We start from the raw sequence: 22196 nt of genomic DNA on the forward strand, positions 1-22196 counted from the left end.
CTGCTGTGGAAATAGAACTTACTCCATCTAAGGATCTACGAAAGTCCTCCTGTACTTCTCCTTGCAGTTTAGTAATGACAATACACTCCCCCTACACTTCCCTTCCGTCCTCCAGGACTATCAGACGTGGCTGGACCTGCGGGAGTTTGAGACACGCAGAGGGGAGCGCTACATCACCCACGAGAGCGACGACGCCCGCTGGGAGGAGCACGCCGACGAGCGGAACCTGCATTATCCCAAGCACTTCATCATGGCGCCCAACCTGGACGACATGGAAGAGGACCCCTAGTGGCTGGGAGGACTACCTGCAGGCTGCACGTTTCAGAAGGAGTTCACAGGGCATCCTGGGACTCGGAGACCCATGGCTGGTGCTTGGGTCCCTGGAACCTGCTACTGCTGGCTGAGACTGTAAGCTTAAACAGGGGGAGATGCATGTACCCTATATGTTTGAGCATAAAGGTGTCATTGTGCATTACCACATGGAACAGACAGGAGGCGCTGCAGTGGACAGGCAGCTGTGTGGTGGTACAGTAGCATGGGAACACATTCGTGGTGTTGTGAGGAAAGGCGCGACGATCGAGATTGAGTATCTTCAGGTTGTTTGGTTTTCATCACATTCCAGAGACCTTACGTATGTGGATTCTCTCTCCACTGACTGTGTTCTCTACAAGCCATAATATACAGCCCTCATATTCAACTCTGAACCGTGAAGCCAGTTCCACTGCATTTTTTCATTCTTCCCCTCTAATCAAGGACTGATTTAGACCTGGGACACCAGATGGGTGCAATTCATTATCAGGTAGAACAGAAAACCAATAGGCTCCGGACCTCGTAGGGTTAGAGTTGAATACCTCTGATATACAGTCTGTCTCTTGAGCCTGAAAGATGAACCCTAAGTGGTTGGTTAGTTGGGAAATCCCTCAGCAACAGTAATAAACATTTGCACTGCCATTCAAGCCAGAAAAATGGCTACAGTAAAAGATGGTTTGGACCAAATCCAAGAGACATTTCAGCTTTTCAGCTTCTATAGCATATTTTTCTAATGTTGTTAGTTTATCATGTGTATTTGAAATCTCACGACTACATTGATTTGTTAATTTACCATGAGTGCTATTTTTTGAAAACATTTATTTCCAATAGTTTCAGGTAAGGCTGTTGAACTCGAAAACATACAAAATATGCTGATGTTTTGAATATATATTGAATATATTTTGCTTATTCGATGGGATGTTTTTGCACTATTTGTTAACACCTGTAATCTCTGGCTCCCTTATTGGATGCTTTGAATGAAGTTGTGAACTAATCAGCAGCTGCTACACACGGTCTTAAACCCCCCTTAGAAAAATGCCTGAGAAAAACCCCCAGCAAAAATTATACCGGTCTAACCAAAGCCTGAGAAATCTTCAAATAGAAATAATTACATTTTTTACGATTCTACCTGTATTTTTGTATCAAATTCTAAGTGTCACAAAAACATTGATAGGACCAAGCCTAGGGAATTTTAGATGTTAATTCTCTGCTCTCAGCCATAGCTTACAAATGTGTTTTTTTCTTTCCAATGAAGTAAAGATAGTTGAGAAATGTATTTTTTTTTTTATTCAAGAACTGATGTGACCTTCTTGGGGCTCTATTTATTTTCCTTCTCATTTCATTACATGTGTTGTGTTTGTACGGATGATTGAATGGATTCCCACTCAACGCCAGACCTGCTGCTGTACCCCAGTGAGGGAGCTGCAAGGCCAAGCAGTCCGGCAGATTCACAAAGGATTTATCCCAAATGGCACCCTATTCCCTATATAGAGCACTACTTCTGACCAAAGCTGTGGTCAAAACCTGTGCACTATATAGGGGATAGGGTGCCATTTGGGATGCTGACAGAGTCTGATCAGTGACAAAGTGACAAAGCATGGTAGGATAAAAAGACTCTGTAGTACTCTGTAATATGTCAAACAAGCCAACATGTAATATGTCAAACAAGCCAACATGTAATATGTCAAACAAGCCAACAAGTAATATGTCAAACAAGCCAACATGTAATATGTCAAACAAGCCAACAGCAGATAAATGGACTGAGTACTCTGTACTATGTCAAACAAGCCAACAGCAGATAAATGGACTGAGTACTCTGTAATATGTCAAACAAGCCAACATGTAATATGTCAAACAAGCCAACATGTAATATGTCAAACAAGCCAACAGCAGATAAATGGACTGAGTACTCTGTACTATGTCAAACAAGCCAACATGTTGGTTGAAGACAGAAATCCATCATTTGTGTGTGTGTCACATTTTGGCTTTGTTTGGTGTTTCTCCCATCCCAAAACATGGGCACGTCCGTTTGAATGATGACCTCACAGCTTGTCCATGCTAATAGCGGTTGACATACAAACACATTTTAAATAAAATAGAACGTTTGACACCACTGGCTGACACCAATGGAACCAAGTGCAGTCATATGCAGGATACTAACCCAGTTACATATTAATGCCAATACAGAATACAATGAATGCATTCATTTAATTTATAGTATCAAATGACTGAAATTTTGTGTGCAGGGACAAAAATTATGATTGTTGTTTTATGAAAACACCAAATGACTCAATTGAAATTCCAATATGTTGTCTTCACAGTCCCTATTTTGGTATTAGTCTATTTTCAGTCTCAATCCACCCCTTTGGATTGTGAAACAATGTTGTGGTATGATGTTTTCCATACTGTATGTTCAGTACAAAGCACACGTAGAAGGGTGATGACTTCAACCTGAGATTCATTTAGTCTGTGCTGTCACTGGATTGGCAGATGTCAATGTTTTCTATATTCCAATATTCACATATCTAACAATAAATAAATGCCTCAGACAGTACCATAGAGAATTTACTACTTATTTCATTTGCAGCTCGTGTCCCCTTGGTGTTGTTTATCAGATTATATTGCGGTGTTCCAGACAAAGGAACATATTCTACCTTTATGTAAGAGAACTCACGGAAACTACAGTGAATCATTATCTGCGTAAGATAGGCCATACAACATAACACACAAATGCATCCTATTTTAGTGAAATTTTTAAAACGAGCAAGTATTCTTGATCATTTAATTGGTCGAGGGACTGAGGAAACTATGGGACGCCTGCATCCCTAATGGGACCCTATTCCCTATGTAGTGCACGACTTTTGATCAAGGCCCTATATGGGGAATAGGGTACCATTTGGGAGACAACCAACAGAGTCAGAAGAACTGGGGTAAAGAGCTCTCTTTATGTCTCTAATCTGTGTAGTTAAATCCAACTGTCACAGTGCCAGTGTAGCCTGCCACATTTCATTGTGCCATATGTTAGATGAACAGAGCCGTTTGTGGCTGGGGAAGAAAATAAATGGCTAACTACTGCTGTGTAACGATAGCACCATATGTTGAGGCCTATAGATGGCCCCAGAAAATGCTTCCTATCGCTCTACAAGTTTGAGCAGGAAAACATTTCTGTTGCCTTTCTAAGATTTCTTTCAAAATGTAAATATGCTGATACACTGGATTAATACCAGAATATTTTCAGTCTTAATCATATGAAAATGTGGTTCCTAGACAAAGAGAACGATAATATACACCGGAAAATGTTTTGTAATGACTTTTAATCATTCAGTCTTTAATATGATATGACTCATTAAGTCTTTAATATGATAGCTTTATGTTAGGGTCGCTCAGTTTTTTGGGCTGGTTATTATGGCTACGGTAATCGGCCTGTGTAATAGTATCCTTTAATTGCTACTGGTGCAGTGAGGGAGAGCCTGTCAGAGCAAAACACAGCATGCTGTGAGTGGCTGACTGTGTCCCAAATGACACCCTATTGCCTATGTAGTGCACAACTTTTGACCCGGGCCCATAGGGCTCTGTTCAAAAGTAGTGTCATCTGGGATGCATACGCTATCTACTAACTCCACGTTCACCAGATTGCTTCAAGATGTGGAGACAGCCAGGCACCACGTGGCCAATGGCCATGAATGGTTTCCTATAACTTCAGACACTGTGACCTTGAGTGACGTTCTTCTGACTGATCAAAGTTACATTGTCTACCACTTGGAATTATATGTTGGTCTAATGAACATGTAGATGATAGAGAAAGATGGCAACCACCATCTTCCCTCAGTGAGGCAAGGTACATAATTCTTAGGATTTTATCAGCACTTCAGTTCAACTTTTCAAACCAAACTCACACCACAGTCAGACCAAACCCTATTGCTTCCGCGGGTCTTGTGTATATAATCCTGTGTGGCTCAGATGGTAGAGCAGGCTCTTGCAATGCCAGGTTTGTGGGTTCGATTCCCACCGGGGACTAGTAAGAAAAAAGTATGAAAATTTATGAACTCACTATTCTAAGTTACTCTAGATAAGAATGTCTGCTAAATTATAAATAGTGCAACTTTTAAGTGAGTTGATACACAGCCTCTGCAGTGCAGAGGAACCCGTGGTGAGTCTCTGTGTCTGTTCTTTACGAAAGGCCAAGCTCACTGAAGCCAGCCACAGGCAGGGGCGCTGGGCCCTTCTTGGGCACTGGGGCCATCTTCTTCCCCCCCTTGGACTGCTCAGGCTCGGGCCTGGTGAGCCGACTGTGGTTGAGCATGGTGAAGAACTGGAACCTCTCGCCCATCTTCAGGGGGTTGGTCAGCATGTCATAGCCCTGGATCAACTGGGCCCTTGTGGACGGGTCTGCACAGTTCCTCAGCAGCACCTGAAGACACAACATTGCAATTAGACAAAGATAATTGAGTGGAGGGCAAAGTAAAAGTAAAATACCAAGTTATCTTGAAAGCCCCGATTGGCAGTTGAAAACCATGAGCTTCCACTTAATGCTTTGACAGAAACTGACAGATGCAAGCGGATTGTTATGATTGTTTATATAGTGGTCACCTTAGCCCCATGTATAAAGAAGTGGAACAGGGAAGTGTGCACACAGGGTTCCTACTCACCTGTAAGCGTGTATCGATTCCCATATTTTTCAGGAAGTCTTTCTGAGAGACAGGGCCCATGCAGGCCACCGTAGCTCCAGCCATCCTCCTCAGGTAACTGTAGTCCACATCAGCAGTCAGGTCAGCAGAGCCGGGCGAGGCTAGGACATCATGGAGCTTATGACCTTTAAAACCCTGGGGGTGGGGGACAGGTGGTGTTTTGATGTTATGACAGAAATGGTAGACATGACTACTACGAACTACTACAGTTCATTATTTGTGTATCGTTATATTTTCATTTGATTTAATTTATTAGTTGTTAAATTACATTGATCTGAAATCATTTCCTTTTTTATACCAAATCAGGTCTCTCCTCTCATGAGCAACGATTGATAACATTTTCATCTAGTTACATAAATGTGAGCCTGCCTGAAACATGGCTGCCTTGTTAACCTCTTGTAGCTAGGGGGCACTATTTTTATAAAAAAATAATAATAAAAAAATAATGTTCCCAAAGTAAACGGCCTATTTCTCAGGACCAGATGCTAGAATATGCATATCATTGACAGATTAGGATAGAAAACACTCTAAAGTTTCCAAAACTGTAAAATTATTGTCTGTGAGTATAACAGAACTGATATTGCAGGCGAAAGCCTGAGAAAAATCCAATCAGGAAGTGACTCTTATTTTGAAAGCGCTGTGTTCCTATGCATCCCTATTGACCATTGAAAGGGATATCAACCAGATTCCTTTTTTCTATGGCTTCTCTAAGGTGTCTACATTCTTTAGACATAGTTTCAGGCCTTTATTTTGAAGAATGAGCATGAACGACCACATTACGTAAGTGGTCAGGTGGGGGCTCTGAGAGTGAAAGAGAGAGTCGGCCATTGTTTCCCCCGGTCCTAGTGAAAAGCCAACTGTCCCAGTTGATATATTATCGAATAGATATTTGAAAAACACCTTCAGGATTGATTATAAAAAACGTTTGCCATGTTTCTGTCGACATTATGGATATAATTTGGAATTTTTTCCTGTGTTGTCGTGACCGCTATTTCCGGTGGATTCCTGGGCATAACGCACCAAACTAACAGAGGTATTTGGAATTAAAAAATATCTTTATGGAACAAAAGGAACATTTGCTGTCTAACTGGGAGTCTCGTGAGTGAAAACATCCGAAGATCATCAAAGGTAAACGGTTAATTTGATTGCTTTTCTGATTTTTGTGACCAAGCTTCCTGATGCTAAGTGTACATAATGCTATGCTATAGATAAACTTACACAAACGCTTGTATTTGCTTTCACTGTAAAGCATCATTTCAAAATCTGAGACAACAGGGTGATTAACAAAAGGCTAAGCTGTGTTTCGCTATATTTCACTTGTGATTTCATGAATATGAATATTTTCTAGTAATATTTTTGGACTGTTGCGCTATGCTATTCAGCGTTGCTGATGGCAAATATACCGGATCCGGGATGGGTAGTTCTTTAACAGATGGAATTCTGTGATTCTCTGTCGCTTGCTTGACCCCCCCCCCTTTTTCATCACACATCAGTGAGTCCCAGAGCCTGGGAGCAGGGAGAGCCCACCCCTCTTAATAGGGGCCAGATGGGGCTGGGTTAGGGTGTAGCCCCAGGAACAGAACTGGAGGGTAGTTGACCCTGATTTCCGTGTGCCACCAGCAAAGGGCAAGAGAGGCATGTCGACTTCCTCCATCTGTTTCCTTGTAGCTGAGGCTCACTCGGCTAATCACTTTACCACACACACACACAGAGCGTATTAAAACCAGCTGATAAACGGGCCACGTTGGAGACATGATGACACTCACTCTGAACGTGTCCATCTTGGTCCCATCGTGCCCGTAGTCAGCAATCAGTGCAGCACCCCCATCCTCGGTGATCCGATTGGCTAGGCGCTGGACGATGACCCCTCCCTCCGGGCAGACCTCCACGTGCCGTCTCTTTTCATCTGCCTAGGAGGTAAGGGGTTTCAGAACAAAAACAAGGGCGGCTCTGCTTACCTGTCTGGGTGAAGCAGGGGCCTGAGCACACACATCAGCAATCATACATGACTTTGCTTCCAATTCATCTCCACTTAGCAGCACTGGCTCTAAGCCCCAAGGCATCACAAAACCAGGAGGGGTTAGCTTTGGTGGGTTAGGATAGATCCCAAATGGCACCCTATTCCCTCTATAGTGCATTACTTATGATCAGAGCCCCATTGGGCCCGGTCAAAAGTAGTGCACTATAAAGGGAATGGGGTGCAATTTGGGAAATACCCTTAGACTATCAGGTAACACATGTTGGGACATCTATGGGGAAAAAATAGACTAAAGTGGAGTATTAAAACCTATAGGCCTGTCTACTTGTAATTGAAAACCCCATTAGACCACAGAGATGACAGAGCAACAGATAAGATTATGTAGGGCTTTTAACTGGCGAGCGCAGAGAGAACAGTTAACAAACTCTACTACAGTATGTGGAACCCGGGATACACAGACAGTCAGGCAGGGGCAGCAGCCATTAGCCAGGATTTAAAACCAGTAAGGGGGTTTCACCCAAGTTCACTCATGATGTAAGGCTTTGGCAGGCTGTTCAAAGCCCCTGCACTCTTCCAGTGAGGCCAGATCAAATAGGTTGGTACTGTATATACTGCAGAAACACTGGTAATAAAAACCAGATGCTGCACAGATGTTCAAACTTTTAAGGAAAAAGGAGTTTGTCGAGCAATTTGACTGTGTTTGTGTCAATGTAGGCTTCAGCAAAGATAACTGTTTTCAATCTAGGAGACATCCATTCACATTGAACATCAGCGATAGATACATTTTGATGAGTCCGATAAAATGCTTACAATCATTTTTATTTGAATCTTTCAACTGATACATACATACAAACTAAACGTGATAAGATTTCTTTCTTTGTTTTTAAAGATGGTCTGAGTTAAGCATCAACACGCAGCACTCACCTGTATGAGTTGAGTAGAGGCCAGAGTGGGAGCTGGCACTATGACAAGCCTCAGCTTGCCTGGCTCATCTGGGTCAATATCCACCATCACCTCCCTCCAGCCCTTCTCTGTTCCCTGGGCCACAATCACAATCAATGCACAACACAATGCAATGGATCAAATGGTAATTACAATAACATTTTCTTAATTCTTTGTGATCTGCTATCAAGATCTATATGTATAATCAAAACAGCTGGTGAAGTAAATGTACCTGGAATTTGTGGATGGGTAAGGCATCAAAGAACTCATGAGCGAGGTAGATGCTGAAGCCTGTTTGAAATAAAAAATGACAATAGGACTAATAGTAGATAGAATAAAAAATGTAGAACAAGTTAGAGGAAAAACAAAAAGAAATGGAGAAACTTATTCAAGAAAGATCAAGTGTAATATATTATAAAAAATAAAGCAAACTGGATGGAACACAGGGAAAAAATGCACCAAATATATTTTTTTAATCTTCAACATAAAAATGCTACCAAAAATATTTTACTGAAACTTCTGACAAATGATGGAGTCACCCATGATTCAAAAGATACACTGCTCAAAAAAATAAAGGGAACACTTAAACAACACAATGTAACTCAAGTCAATCACACTTCTGTGAAATCAAACTGTCCACTTAGGAAGCAACACTGATTGACAATAAATTTCACCTGCTGTTGTGCAAATGGAATAGACAACAGGTGGAAATTATAGGCAATTAGCAAGACACCCCCAATAAAGGAGTGGTTCTGCAGGTGGTAACTACAGACGACTTCTCAATTCCAATGCTTCCTGGCTGATGTTTTGGTCACTTTTGAATGCTGGCGGTGCTTTCACACTTTCACGCATGGAGGCACTACCAGGAGACAGGCCAGTACATCAGGAGACGTGGAGGAGGCCGTAGGAGGGCAACAACCCAGCAGCAGGACCGCTACCTCCGCCTTTGTGCAAGGAGGAGCAGGAGGAGCACTGCCAGAGCCCTGCAAAATGACCTCCAGCAGGCCACAAATGTGCATGTGTCTGCTCAAATGGTCAGAAACAGACTCCATGAGGGTGGTATGAAGGCCCAACGTCCACAGGTGGGGGTTGTGCTTACAGCCCAACACCGTGCAGGACGTTTGGCATTTGTCAGAGAACACCAAGATTGGCAAATTCGCCACTAGAGCCCTGTGCTCTTCACAGATGAAAGCAGGTTCACACTGAGCACGTGACAGACGTGAGAGTCTGGAGACGTCGTGGGGAACGTTCTGCTGCCTGCAACATCCTCCAGAATGACCGGTTTGGCGGTGGGTCAGTCATGGTGTGGGGTGGCATTTCTTTGGGGGGCCGCACAGCCCTCCATGTGCTCGCCAGAGGTAGCCTTACTGCCATTAGGTACAGAGATGAGATCCTCAGACCCCGTGTGAGACCATATGCTGGTGCGGTTGGCCCTGGGTTCCTCCTAATGCAAGACAATGCTAGACCTCATGTGACTGGAGTGTGTCAGCAGTTCCTACAAGAGGAAGGCATTGATGCTATGGACTGGCCCGCCCGTTCCCCAGACCTGAATCCAATTGAGCACATCTGGGACATCATGTCTCGCTCCATCCACCAACACCACGTTGCACCACAGACTGTCCAGGAGTTGGCGGATGCTTTAGTCCAGGTCTGGGAGGAGATCCCTCAGGAGACCATCCGCCACCTCATCAGGAGCATGCCCAGGTGTTGTAGGGAGGTCATACAGGCACGCGGAGGCCACACACACTACTGAGCCTCATTTTGACTTGTTTTAAGGACATTACATCAAAGTTGGATCGGCCTGTAGTGTGGTTTTCCACTTTAATTTTGAGTGTGACTCCAAATCCAGACTTCCATGGGTTGATACATTTTATTTCCATTGATAATTTGTGTGATTTTGTTGTCAGCACATTCAACTATGTAAAGAAAAAAGTATTTAATAAGAATATTTCATTCATTCAGATCTAGAATGTGTTATTTTAGTGTTCCCTTTATTTTTTTGAGCAGTATATTTTAAAAGAGGAAGCAATTTTAAGCACGTTTTCACTTCAGTCTCCTCCATCTTCACTAACCGATGTTAACTGTAAGGATTTTTTTCTATTAATTATGTAAAATTAACAGCTGTACAGAAAGACTCATGTGAAGGCCAAATCACAGAGGAGGAACTTCTTGACACAATTAAAGCCTTTAAGTCTGGGAAAACTCCAGGGTTGGATGGCATACGAGTGGAGGTATACCAAATCTTTTTTTATATACTCAGAGGACAGTTATTAGCATGTTTTAACCACTCCTACAAAAATAATACTCAATAAGGTGTGTTTTCATTATTTCTGAAACAGGATCCAAGTGGTAAATAAAAAGATCCAGTCCACTTAAAAAATTGGAGGCCCCTTACACTTTAGTGTAAGAATTAGCGCATAGAATAAAAAAGGTATTGTCGGATATTATTCACCCTAATCAGACAGGTTTTTTACAGGGACGATACATTGGAGATAATATAAGACAAGTACTGGAAACAATAGAACACTATGAAAAATCTTGGAAACCAGGCCTGGTATTCATAGCTGACTTTGAAAAGGCTTTTGATAAAGTACGACTGGAATTTATATATAAATGCCTGGAATATTTCTCTTATAAAATAGGTTAAAGTTATGTATAGTAACCTTAGGGGTAAAATAGTAAATAATGGCTACTTCTCTGAAATTATTTAGACTGTCAAGACGAGTAAAACAAGGTCGTCCACTATCGACATATCTATTTATTATGGCCATCGAAAGGTTAGCTATTAAAATCAGATCCAACAATCTTAAGGGGTTAGAAATCAAGGGCTTAAAAACAAAGTTGTCATTGTACGCTGATTCATGCTTTCTTTTAAATCCACTATTTGGATCCCTCCACAGCCTCATAAAGGATCTAGATACTTTTTCTAACCTCTGGATTACAACCAAATTATGGTAAGTGTATATTATGTATTGGATCACAAAAACATTGTACTTTAACATTGCTGTGTAGTTTACAAATAAAAAGGTCTGTCGGTGATGTGGACATACTCGGTATACATATCCCGAAAGAAAGAAATTATCTTACTACAATATATTTGAATAGAAAGTTAGCAAAAATATATAACACTTTGCTACCATGGAAAGTAAAATACCTGTCTATTTGTGGAAATATCCCCCTGATTAACTCTTAAATCATATCCAAGTTTACTAATTTACTTATGGTTTTGCCTACACCTAGCGACCAGTTTTATAAATTATATGAGCAAAAGATATATTTTATTTGTAACGGCAAGCCAGACAAATTTGAAATGGGCCTATTTGTATAATGAATATGAATCCGGAGGGCAAAAATGATTAAATATTAAAGCATTAGACATTTTACTAGTTGTCAGTCACACAAGAGTTATATTTCAATCCAAACTGTTTCTTTAGCAGGTTCAAGCATGGCCTTTTCCCCTTTATTCAGATTACAACCTCATTTCTGGTTATTTGAAAATGAAATCATCTCCAAAATATCGCTATTTTTAAAACAAGCCATAGAAAATTGGTTTCAATTTCAGTTTAATCCACCAGAAAAGATAGAACAAATATTACAACATATGTTGTGGTTAAACTCAAATACACTAATTGATAAAAAATATATATATATTTTCCCCCCCAAAATAAATAAACAGGTATAATCTTTGTAAAGGATATCAATAGGACTGGTGGAGTTATGTCAAATCTAACAAATATACAGTTGAAGAAGTCGGGAGTTTACATACACCTTAGCCAAATACATGTAAACTCAGTTTTTCACAATTCCTGACATTTAATCAGAGTAAAAATTCCTTGTCTTAGGTCAGTTAGGATCACCACTATATTTTAGGAATGTGAAATTTCAGAATAATAGTAGAGAGAATTATTTATTTCAGCTTTGATTTCTTTCATCACATTCCCACTGGGTCAGAAGTTTACATACACTCATTTAGTATTTGGTAGCATTGCCTTTAAATTGTTTATTAACTTGGGTCAAACATTTCGGTTGGCCTTCCACAAGCTTCACACAATAAGTTGGGTGACTTTTGGCCCATTCCTCCTGACAGAGGTGGTGTATCTGAATCAGGTTTGTAGGCCTCCTTGCTCCCACGCGCTTTTTCAATTCTGCCCGCAAATTTTCTATAGGATTAAGGTTAGAGCTTTGTGATGGCCACTCCAATACCTTGACTTTGTTGTCCTTAAGCCATTTTGCCACAACTTTGAAAGTATGCTTGGGGTCATTGTCCATTTGGAAGACCCATTTACGACCAAGCTTTAACTTCCTGACTGATGTCTTGAAATGTTGCTTCAATATATCCACATCATTTTCCTACCTCATGATGCCATCTATTTTGCGAAGTGCACCAGTCCCTCCTGCAGCAAAGCACCCCCAAAACATGATGCTGCCACCCCCGCGCTTCACGGTTGGGATGGTGTTCTTCGGCTTGCAAGCCTCCCCCTTTTTCCTCCAAACATAACGATGGTCATTCTGTCCAAACAGTTCTATTTTTGTTTCATCAGACCAGAGGACATTTCTCCAAAAAGCACAATATTTGTCCCCATGTGCAGTTGCAAACCGTAGACTGGCTTTTTATGGCGGTTTTGGAGCAGTGGCTTCTTCCTTGCTGAGCGGCATTTCAGCTTATGTCGATATAGGACTCGTTTTTACTATGGATATAGATACTGTTGTACCGGTTTCCTCCAGAATCTTCACAAGGTCCTTTGCTGTTGTTCCGGGATTAATTTGCACTTTTCGCACCAAAGTACATTCATTTCTAGGAGACAGAACATGTCTCCTTCCTGAGCAGTATGACGGCTGCGTGGTCCCATGATGTTTATACTTGCGTACTATTGTTTGTACAGATGAACGTGGTACCTTCAGGTGTTTGGAAATTGCTCCAAAGCATGAACCAGGCTTGTGAAGGTCTACAATTTTTCTTCTGAGGTCTTGGCTGATTTCCTTTGATTTGCCCATGATGTCAAGCAAAGAGGCACTGAGTTTGAAGGTAGGCATTGAAATACATCCACAGTTGCACCTCCAATTGACACAAATTATGTCAATTAGCCTATCAGAAGCTTCTGAAGCCATGGCATCATTTTCTGGAATTTTCCAAGCTGTTTAAAGGCACAGTCAACTTCGTGTATGTAAACTTCTGACCCACTGGAATTGTGATACAGTGAATTAAAAGTGAAATAATCTGTCTGGAAACAATTGTTGGAAAAATTACTTGTGTCATGCACAAAGTAAATGTCCTAACCTACTGCCAAAACTATAGTTTGTTAACAAGAAATTTGTGGAGTGGTTGAAAAATGAGTTTTAATGACTCCAACATAAGTGCATGTAAACTTCCGACCTCAACTGTATATGGAAATGTCTGCTCTACCCAAAATTACAACCAACTAATTGCAGCATTACTGCAAAAATGGAAGAGGCAAGTGGAAGGGGAAAAAAGTAAGGAACTTGTCTGTCGGCCCTGCATTGAAGACAAACATTTGTTAAAGAAATGTGACAAATAAAAAAGTATACGAGTTTCATTTAAGGACAAAAAAAAATTGACAGCTGTGCCATATAAATTGCAAAATAGTTGGGAAGAGATTCCCGATGTACCGATTCCATGGCACATTGTTTATGAACTTATATGCAAAACAATGCCGGATTCTAAACTCATAATTTTTCAATTAAAATTATGATTCCAAATTATTGCAACCAATGTTATGAATGTTATATATTGTGGGGATACAACCATCCCAGTTCTGCAGATTTTCCTGCGAAGACAAAATCATTTGATTATTTGTTTTGGTACTGTCCTTGTGTAGCTTTTTATTGGTTGCAGGTCCAGAAATGGTTGAAGATGTGGAGCTAACTCTGCAGATAGCACTACTGGGTGATTTGAAAAGTCATAGTCAATCGATCAATAATACTTTTAGCAAAAAAAAGTGTGTCTATAATTTACAATCTGTAGAAACTATGAGAATAGAAAGGTTCAGAACATTTGTGAAACATCACAGAACAGTGGAAAAATATATGGCAAATAGAAATAAAAAATGGATGGTGTTCAGAGATAGATGGGAGGGGTTGAGCTGAAGGGTGGGATTAAAAACAACAAGAAAACTAATGTCAAATCTGCTGTGTCTGTAAAATGTATATGGGTTCGGAACTTTTGTGAAACAGTAGTTAAAAATATATGGCAAAGTAGAAATACTGGATGGGATTCGGAGATGGATGGATGGGAAGGGTTGATGGTAGCTGAAGGATGGGATTAAAAACCAACAAAACATAACTGTTGCATTGTTTCCGTAAAATGTATATAGTATGTATAAGCTGGAAGTAGAAGCCTCAGTGTTGTCCATTAGTTTACTCCAATTAGGAGAGGGGTGGTAGGGTTAGGTTAAATAATAAAAGGAAAATATATATTTTTTTTAAATATACACAGTACCAGTCAAAAGTTTGGACACAACTACTCATTCAAGGGTTTTTCTTTATTTGTACTAGTTCCTACATTGTAGAATAATAGAAGACATCAAAACTATGAAATAACACATATGGAATCATGTAGTAACCAAACAAGTGTTAAACAAAACAAAATATTTTATATTTGAAATTCTTAAAAGTAGCCACACTTTGCCTTGATGACAGCTTTGCGCACTCTTGGCATTTCCTCAACCAGTTTCATGAGGTAGTCACATGGAATGCATTTCAATTAACAAGTGTGCCTTGTTAAAAGTTAATTTGTAGAGCTTCTTTCCTTCTTAATGCGTTGAGCCAATCAGTTTTGTTGTGACATGGTAGGGGTGGTATACAGAAGATAGCCCTATTTAGTAAAATACCAAGTCCATATTATGGCAAGAACAGCTCAAATAAGCGAAGAGAAATTACAGTCCATCATTACTTTAAGACATGAAGGTCAGTCAATGCGGAAAATTTCAAGAACTTTGAAAGTTTCTTCAAGTGCAGTTGCAAAAACCATCAAGCGCTATGATGAAACTGGTACTCATGAGGACCGCCACAGGAAAGGAAGACCCAGAGTTACCTCTGCTGCAGAGGATAAGTTCATTAGAGTTACCAGCCTCAGATTGAAGCCCAAATAAATGCTTCACAGAGTTCAAGCAACAGACATCGTGAATCATGCCTTCATGGTCAAATTGCTGCAAAGAAAAAACTACTAAAAGACAACAATTAGAAGAAGAGACATGCTTGGGCCAAGACACAAGAACAATGTGTGGTTCCCACCGTGAAGAATGGAAGAGGAGGTGAGATGGTGCTTAGCTGGTAACACTGTCTGTGATTTATTCAGAATTCAAGGCACACTTAACCAGCATTGCTACCACAGCATTATCCCATTTGGTTTGCACCTAGTGGGACTATCACAGGACAATGACCCAACACACCTCCAGGCTGTGTAAGGGCTATTTGACCAAGGAGAGTTATGGAGTGCTGCATCAGATGACCTGGCCTCCACAATCACCCGACCTCAACCCAATTGAGATGGTTTGGAAAGAGTTGGACCGCAGAGTGAAGGAAAAGCAGTCAACAAGTGCTCAGCATATGTGGGAACTCCATCAAGACTGTTGGAAAAGCATTCCAAGTGAAGCTGGTTGAGAGAATGCCAAGCGTGTGCAAAGCTGTCATCAAGGTAAAGGGTGGCTGCTTTGAAGAATCTAAAATTTAAAAATTATATTGATTTGTTAACACTTTTTTGGTTACTACATGATATATGTGTATTTCATAGTTTTGATGTCTTTACTATTATTCTACCATGTAGAAAATAGTTTTTTTTTTTAAAACAACAACCCTGGAATGAATAGGTGTCTGCAAACTTTTGACTGGTACTATATATATATATATATATATATATATATATATATTTACAAAAATATATATGGGTGATTGGAAATGATAGAGAATTACATTGATGGAATATACAATCTATCTGCACTATTAAAGCTGATCTACCCCTTTAAACATTTTTCAATAATAATAACCCCCCCCTCCCAATTTTTATTCTAGATTATTACCTCTGGGGACATCATCCAGGTTGCGGTACCAGGAGATGGGGAGGCCTGTGGTGGTGGTTCCATGGCGGTACACAGGCTCATCCTCGCTGGCTGACACCTGGCTCTGGTCTCCTGTTAGACACTGGGCCTGGACCTGGCTCAGCTTAGGACTCACCTCCACCAGGTGCACTGAGACTGCAGCCCCACCCAGGGCCCCACGCAGCTGACTGAAAACCTGAACAACACAGACACAGGGAGACAGACAGACAAACAGAGAGAGACAAACAGACAGGGTGTAGTTTAGTTCATTGGATCCTGGATTATGACTCACTGGTCTGAGTTTAAATGTCCTGATAAAATCAATGATGAGATTCAGGACAGGTTGTGACTGTCTAAAATCACGAGAAATATTTTGATGAAAAAAACAAGAACATTTCAATATATAACAGGCAAAATGGGGAAATGGCTCCCTCTACTGATCATAGATTGAACTGACATGTATACAAAATCAAATCAAATCAAAATGTATTTGTCCCATACACATGGTTAGCAGATGTTAATGCGAGTGTACCGAAATGCTTGTGCTTTGTACACATTCAACATTTTTGCCATTTAGTAAGATTTAGCAGCCCTGGACTGGACATACATACTCTGAGAATGTCATTGGCTAAGGAGCCTCTTCCTGGTCCAAACTCCACTAACTGGAAGCGACTGGGCTTCCCTGCTCCCATCCACTCACTCAAACACCAGATCCCCAGCAACTACAGGCAGAGAAGGGAGGAGTTCAAACCATTATCATCACTCAGGGCATTGGGACTGGAACTACATCAAGGGTCTTGAACATTAAGAGACTGTTGATTGTGTATATGCATACTTATCTACTACACAACAATACATACATGTATTAAAATGTTGTTCTGGATAAATGCTTACCTCCCCAAATATCTGACTAATTTCTGGTGATGTGATGAAATCTCCATCTGGCCCAAGCATATCATTCTGCACATAATACCCCTGGAACATGAAATAGAGCACTTCATCTCTGAAGCAAACATTTCTATAGAGTAATAGCATAGTCTGACGGGTTTCTTTACTACAGTTGAAGTCGGAAGTTTATATACACCTTAGCCAAATACATTTAAACTCAGTTTTTCACAATTCCTGACATTTAATCAGAGTAAAATTTCCCTGTCGTAGATCAGTTAGGATCACCACTATATTTTAAGAATGTGAAATGTCAGAGTAATTTATTTTTTTTATTTTTTTTATTTCAACTTTATTTAACCAGGTAGGCTAGTTGAGAACAAGTTCTCATTTACAACTGCGACCTGGCCAAGGTAAAGCATAGCAGTGTGAGCAGACAACACAGAGTTACACATGGAATAAACAATTAACAAGTCAATAACACAGTAGAAAACAAAGGGGGAGTCTATATACAATGTGTGCAAAAGGCATGAGGAGGTAGACGAATAGTTACAATTTTGCAGATTAACACTGGAGTGATAAATGATCAGACGGTCATGTACAGGTAGAGATATTGGTGTGCAAAAGAGCAGAAAAATAAGTAAATAAAAACAGTATGGGGATGAGGTAGGTGAAAATGGGTGGGCTATTTACCAATAGACTATGTACAGCTGCAGCGATCGGTTAGCTGCTCAGATAGCTGATGTTTGAAGTTGGTGAGGGAGATAAAAGTCTCCAACTTCAGCGATTTTTGCAATTCGTTCCAGTCACAGGCAGCAGAGTACTGGAACGAAAGGCGGCCAAATGAGGTGTTGGCTTTAGGGATGATCAGTGAGATACACCTGCTGGAGCGCGTGCTACGGATGGGTGTTGCCATCGTGACCAGTGAACTGAGATAAGGCGGAGCTTTACCTAGCATGGACTTGTAGATGACCTGGAGCCAGTGGGTCTGGCGACGAATATGTAGCGAGGGCCAGCCGACTAGAGCATACAAGTCGCAGTGGTGGGTGGTATAAGGTGCTTTAGTGACAAAACGGATGGCACTGTGATATACTGCATCCAGTTTGCTGAGTAGAGTGTTGGAAGCCATTTTGTAGATGACATCGCCGAAGTCGAGGATTGGTAGGATAGTCAGTTTTACTAGGGTAAGCTTGGCGGCGTGAGTGAAGGAGGCTTTGTTGCGGAATAGAAAGCCGACTCTTGATTTGATTTTTGATTGGAGATGTTTGATATGAGTCTGGAAGGAGAGTTTGCAGTCTAGCCAGACACCTAGGTACTTATAGATGTCCACATATTCAAGGTCGGAACCATCCAGGGTGGTGATGCTAGTCGGGCATGCGGGTGCAGGCAGCGATCGATTGAAAAGCATGCATTTGGTTTTACTAGCGTTTAAGAGCAGTTGGAGGCCACGGAAGGAGTGTTGTATGGCATTGAAGCTTGTTTGGAGGTTAGATAGCACAGTGTCCAATGACGGGCCGAAAGTATATAGAATGGTGTCATCTGCGTAGAGGTGGATCAGGGAATCGCCCGCAGCAAGAGCAACATCATTGATATACACAGAGAAAAGAGTCGGCCCGAGAATTGAACCCTGTGGCACCCCCATAGAGACTGCCAGAGGACCGGACAGCATGCCCTCCGATTTGACACACTGAACTCTGTCTGCAAAGTAATTGGTGAACCAGGCAAGGCAGTCATCCGAAAAACCGAGGCTACTGAGTCTGCCGATGAGAATATGGTGATTGACAGAGTCGAAAGCCTTGGCAAGGTCGATGAAGACGGCTGCACAGTACTGTCTTTTATCGATGGCGGTTATGATATCGTTTAGTACCTTGAGTGTGGCTGAGGTGCACCCGTGACCGGCTCGGAAGCCAGATTGCACAGCGGAGAAGGTACGGTGGGATTCGAGATGGTCAGTGACCTGTTTGTTGACTTGGCTTTCGAAGACCTTAGATAGGCAGGGCAGGATGGATATAGGTCTGTAACAGTTTGGGTCCAGGGTGTCTCCCCCTTTGAAGAGGGGGATGACTGCGGCAGCTTTCCAATCCTTGGGGATCTCAGACGATATGAAAGAGAGGTTGAACAGGCTGGTAATAGGGGTTGCGACAATGGCGGCGGATAGTTTCAGAAATAGGGGGTCCAGATTGTCAAGCCCAGCTGATTTGTATGGGTCCAGGTTTTGCAGCTCTTTCAGAACATCTGCTATCTGAATTTGGGTAAAGGGGAACTTGGAGAGGCTTGGGCGAGGAGCTGCCGGGGGGGAGGAGCTGTTGGCCGAGGTTGGAGTAGCCAGGCGGAAGGCATGGCCAGCCGTTGAGAAATGCTTATTGAAGTTTTCGATAATCATGGATTTATCGGTGGTGACTGTGTTACCTAGCCTCAGTGCAGTGGGCAGCTGGGAGGAGGTGCTCTTGTTCTCCATGGACTTCACAGTGTCCCAGAACTTTTTGGAGTTGGAGCTACAGGATGCAAACTTCTGCCTGAAGAAGCTGGCCTTAGCTTTCCTGACTGACTGCGTGTATTGGTTCCGGACTTCCCTGAACAGTTGCATATCACGGGGACTATTCGATGCTATTGCAGTCCGCCACAGGATGTTTTTGTGCTGGTCGAGGGCAGTCAGGTCTGGGGTGAACCAAGGACTGTATCTGTTCTTAGTTCTGCATTTTTTGAACGGAGCATGCTTATCTAAAATGGTGAGGAAGTTACTTTTAAAGAATGACCAGGCATCCTCAACTGACGGGATGAGGTCAATGTCCTTCCAGGATACCCGGGCCAGGTCGATTAGAAAGGCCTGCTCACAGAAGTGTTTTAGGGAGCGTTTGAACCGTGATGAGGGGTGGTCGTTTGACTGCGGCTCCGTAGCGGATACAGGCAATGAGGCAGTGATCTCTGAGATCCTGGTTGAAGACAGCGGAGGTGTATTTGGAGGGCCAGTTGGTCAGGATGACGTCTATGAGGGTGCCCTTGTTTACAGAGTTAGGGTTGTACCTGGTGGGTTCCTTGATGATTTGTGTGAGATTGAGTAGAGAGAATGATTTATTTCACCTTTGCTTTCTTTCATCACATTCCCAGTGGGTCAGAAGTTTACACACACTCAATTAGTATTTGGTAGCATTGCCTTTACATTGGTTTAACTTGGGTCAAACTTTTCATTTAGCCTTCCACCAGGTTTCCACAATAAGTTGGGTGAATTTTGGCCCATTCCTCCTGACAGAGGTGGTGAAACTGAGTCAGGTTTGTAGGCCTCCTTGCTCGCACACACTTTTTCAATTCTCCCCACAAATGTTCTATAGGATTGAGGTCAGGGCCTTGTGATGGCCACACCAATACCTTGACTTTGTTGTCCTAAAGCCATTTTGCCACAACTTTGGAAGTATGCTTGGGGTAATTGTCCATTTGGAAGACCCATTTACGACCAAGCTTTAACTTCCTGACTGATGTCTTGAAATGTTGCTTCAATATATCCACATAATTTTTCTACCTCATGATGCCATCTATTTTGTGAAGTGCACCAGTCCCTCCTGCAGCAAGCACCCCCACAACATGATGCTGCCACCCCCGTGCTTCACGGTTGGGATGGTATTCTTCAGCTTGCAAGCGGACCCCTTTTTCCTCCAAACATAACAATGGTCATTATGGCCAAACAGTTCTATTTTTGTTTCATCAGACTAGAGGATATTTCTCCAAAAAGTACGATCTTTGTCCCCATGTGCAGTTGCAAACCGTAGTCTGGCTTATTATGGCGGTTTTGGAGCAGTGGCTTCTTCCTTGCTGAGCGGCCTTTCAGGTTATGTCAATTTTTGGAATTGTTTTACTGTGGATATAGATACTTTTGTACCTGTTTCCTCCAGCATCTTCACAAGGTCCTTTGCTGTTGTTCTGGGATTGATTAGCACTTTTCGTCACCAAAGTAAATTCATCTCTAGGAGACAGAACGTCTCTCCTTCCGGAGCGGTATGACGGCTGCATGGTCCCATTGTGTTTATACTTGCTTACTATTGTTTCTACAGATGAACGTGGTACTTTCAGGCATTTGGAAATTGCTCCCAAGGATGAACCAGACTTGTGGAGGTCTGCAATCTTTTTTCTGAGGTCTTGGCTGATTTCTTTTGTTTTTCCCATGATGTCAAGCAAAGAGGCACTGAGTTTGAAGGTAGGCCTTGAAATACATTCACAGTTACACCTCCAATTGACTCAAATGATGTCAATTAGTTTATCAGAAGCTTCTAAAGCCATGACATAATTTTCTGGAATTTTCCAAGCTGTTTAAAGGCACAGTCAACTTAGAGTACGTAAACTTCTGACCCACTGGAATTGTGATAAGTTATTTCACTTATAATTAACTCTGTAAACAATTGTTGGAAAAATTACTTGTGCCACGCACCGACTTGCCAAAACTATAGTTTGTTAACAAGAAATGTGTGGAGTGGTTGACAAACAAGTTTTAATGACTCCAACCTAAGTGTATGTAGACTTCCGACTTCAACTGTATGTATGTATGTATGTATGTGTGTGTGTGTAACTAGTAGTTACCATGACTGGGTTGGTAAGAACCTCTCTCATGTACTCTGCCACTGAGATAGGACCTGTGGCTTTGATCTTGGAGGTTAGGTGTCTGAGCATCGAGTTTCCTGGCATTGGTTTCTCTGCTGAGCTGCTTGAGAAACTTTGGCTCTGTGCCATGCTCCATGATCTAACTATAGAGTAGAAGACGTAAACAATAGAGCATATTAAATATAATTCGCTTAACTGACGGCCAGACATAGAATAAATAAAGAAATCGCCCTTACCAAATAATGGTGGTGGACAAGGGCGGACAAGGACTCCTCTTAATTTCTGCAGTGCTCGAACAGTCCTCATTGAGACAGCAAGCTAGCTACAACAGTCAATAGTCAAACAATTCGACTGTAACTGTACTTCCCAGAAATTGTCATCAAGTCTGAATTTCACAGCAGGTGCTCGTGTTATCAAGTTAGCTATCTATCTAACGAAGATCGATAGCTGCACATGTAGCATGAGAGACAACTAAAAGCACAATCTCGAGGATCAGCTAAAGGGAACTCGTTTCATAAATACAATAACATGTCAAACTCTAGTTCATCTTTATATGACTGACTTTGGCAGATAATGTATTAATTACTCAAAGAACTCATTGGACATATTCAACAATCTAACTACCTACATTTGTGTGCAAGTACATCCGCCTTCTTACGGCAACAACAATTATGATTGGACAATTAACTAGTCGTGTAGTTGTAACAAAGCTTTTGATTGGATCATATTGACTTGTGAACTTCGAACTTC

At 41.6% G+C, this 22196-nt stretch overlaps 2 protein-coding genes across 4 annotated transcripts in view; one reads left to right on the forward strand and one right to left on the reverse strand.

The window, feature by feature from the left end:
* LOC112250001 (serine/threonine-protein kinase D3-like) overlaps nt 1-2133 on the forward strand; it is a 64047-nt gene extending 61914 nt beyond the window's left edge. For 2 of the 3 annotated variants that reach the window (XM_042321537.1, XM_042321538.1), the window contains exon 18: nt 116-2133. In XM_042321537.1, the coding sequence (XP_042177471.1) occupies nt 116-289 (174 nt within the window). In that variant the 3' untranslated portion in view covers nt 290-2133. The remainder of the gene's footprint in view (nt 1-115) is intronic. The other variant, XR_006083355.1, reaches the window with a different exon arrangement.
* On the reverse strand, nt 1911-22186 carry ndufaf7 (NADH:ubiquinone oxidoreductase complex assembly factor 7). The gene is made up of 10 exons (XM_024419783.2): nt 21683-22186; nt 21426-21589; nt 16866-16946; nt 16583-16693; nt 15954-16167; nt 8150-8208; nt 7900-8013; nt 6764-6907; nt 4959-5132; nt 1911-4720 (listed from the first exon to the last, which is right to left on the reverse strand). The coding sequence occupies exons 1-10, from the start codon at nt 21750-21752 to the stop codon at nt 4481-4483; spliced, it is 1371 nt and encodes a 456-aa protein (XP_024275551.1). The 5' UTR covers nt 21753-22186; the 3' UTR covers nt 1911-4480.
* Nucleotides 22187-22196: the final 10 nt, after the last annotated feature.

This window comes from Oncorhynchus tshawytscha, linkage group LG05 (genome assembly GCF_018296145.1).
Source record: "Oncorhynchus tshawytscha isolate Ot180627B linkage group LG05, Otsh_v2.0, whole genome shotgun sequence".
NCBI lineage: Eukaryota > Metazoa > Chordata > Actinopteri > Salmoniformes > Salmonidae > Oncorhynchus > Oncorhynchus tshawytscha.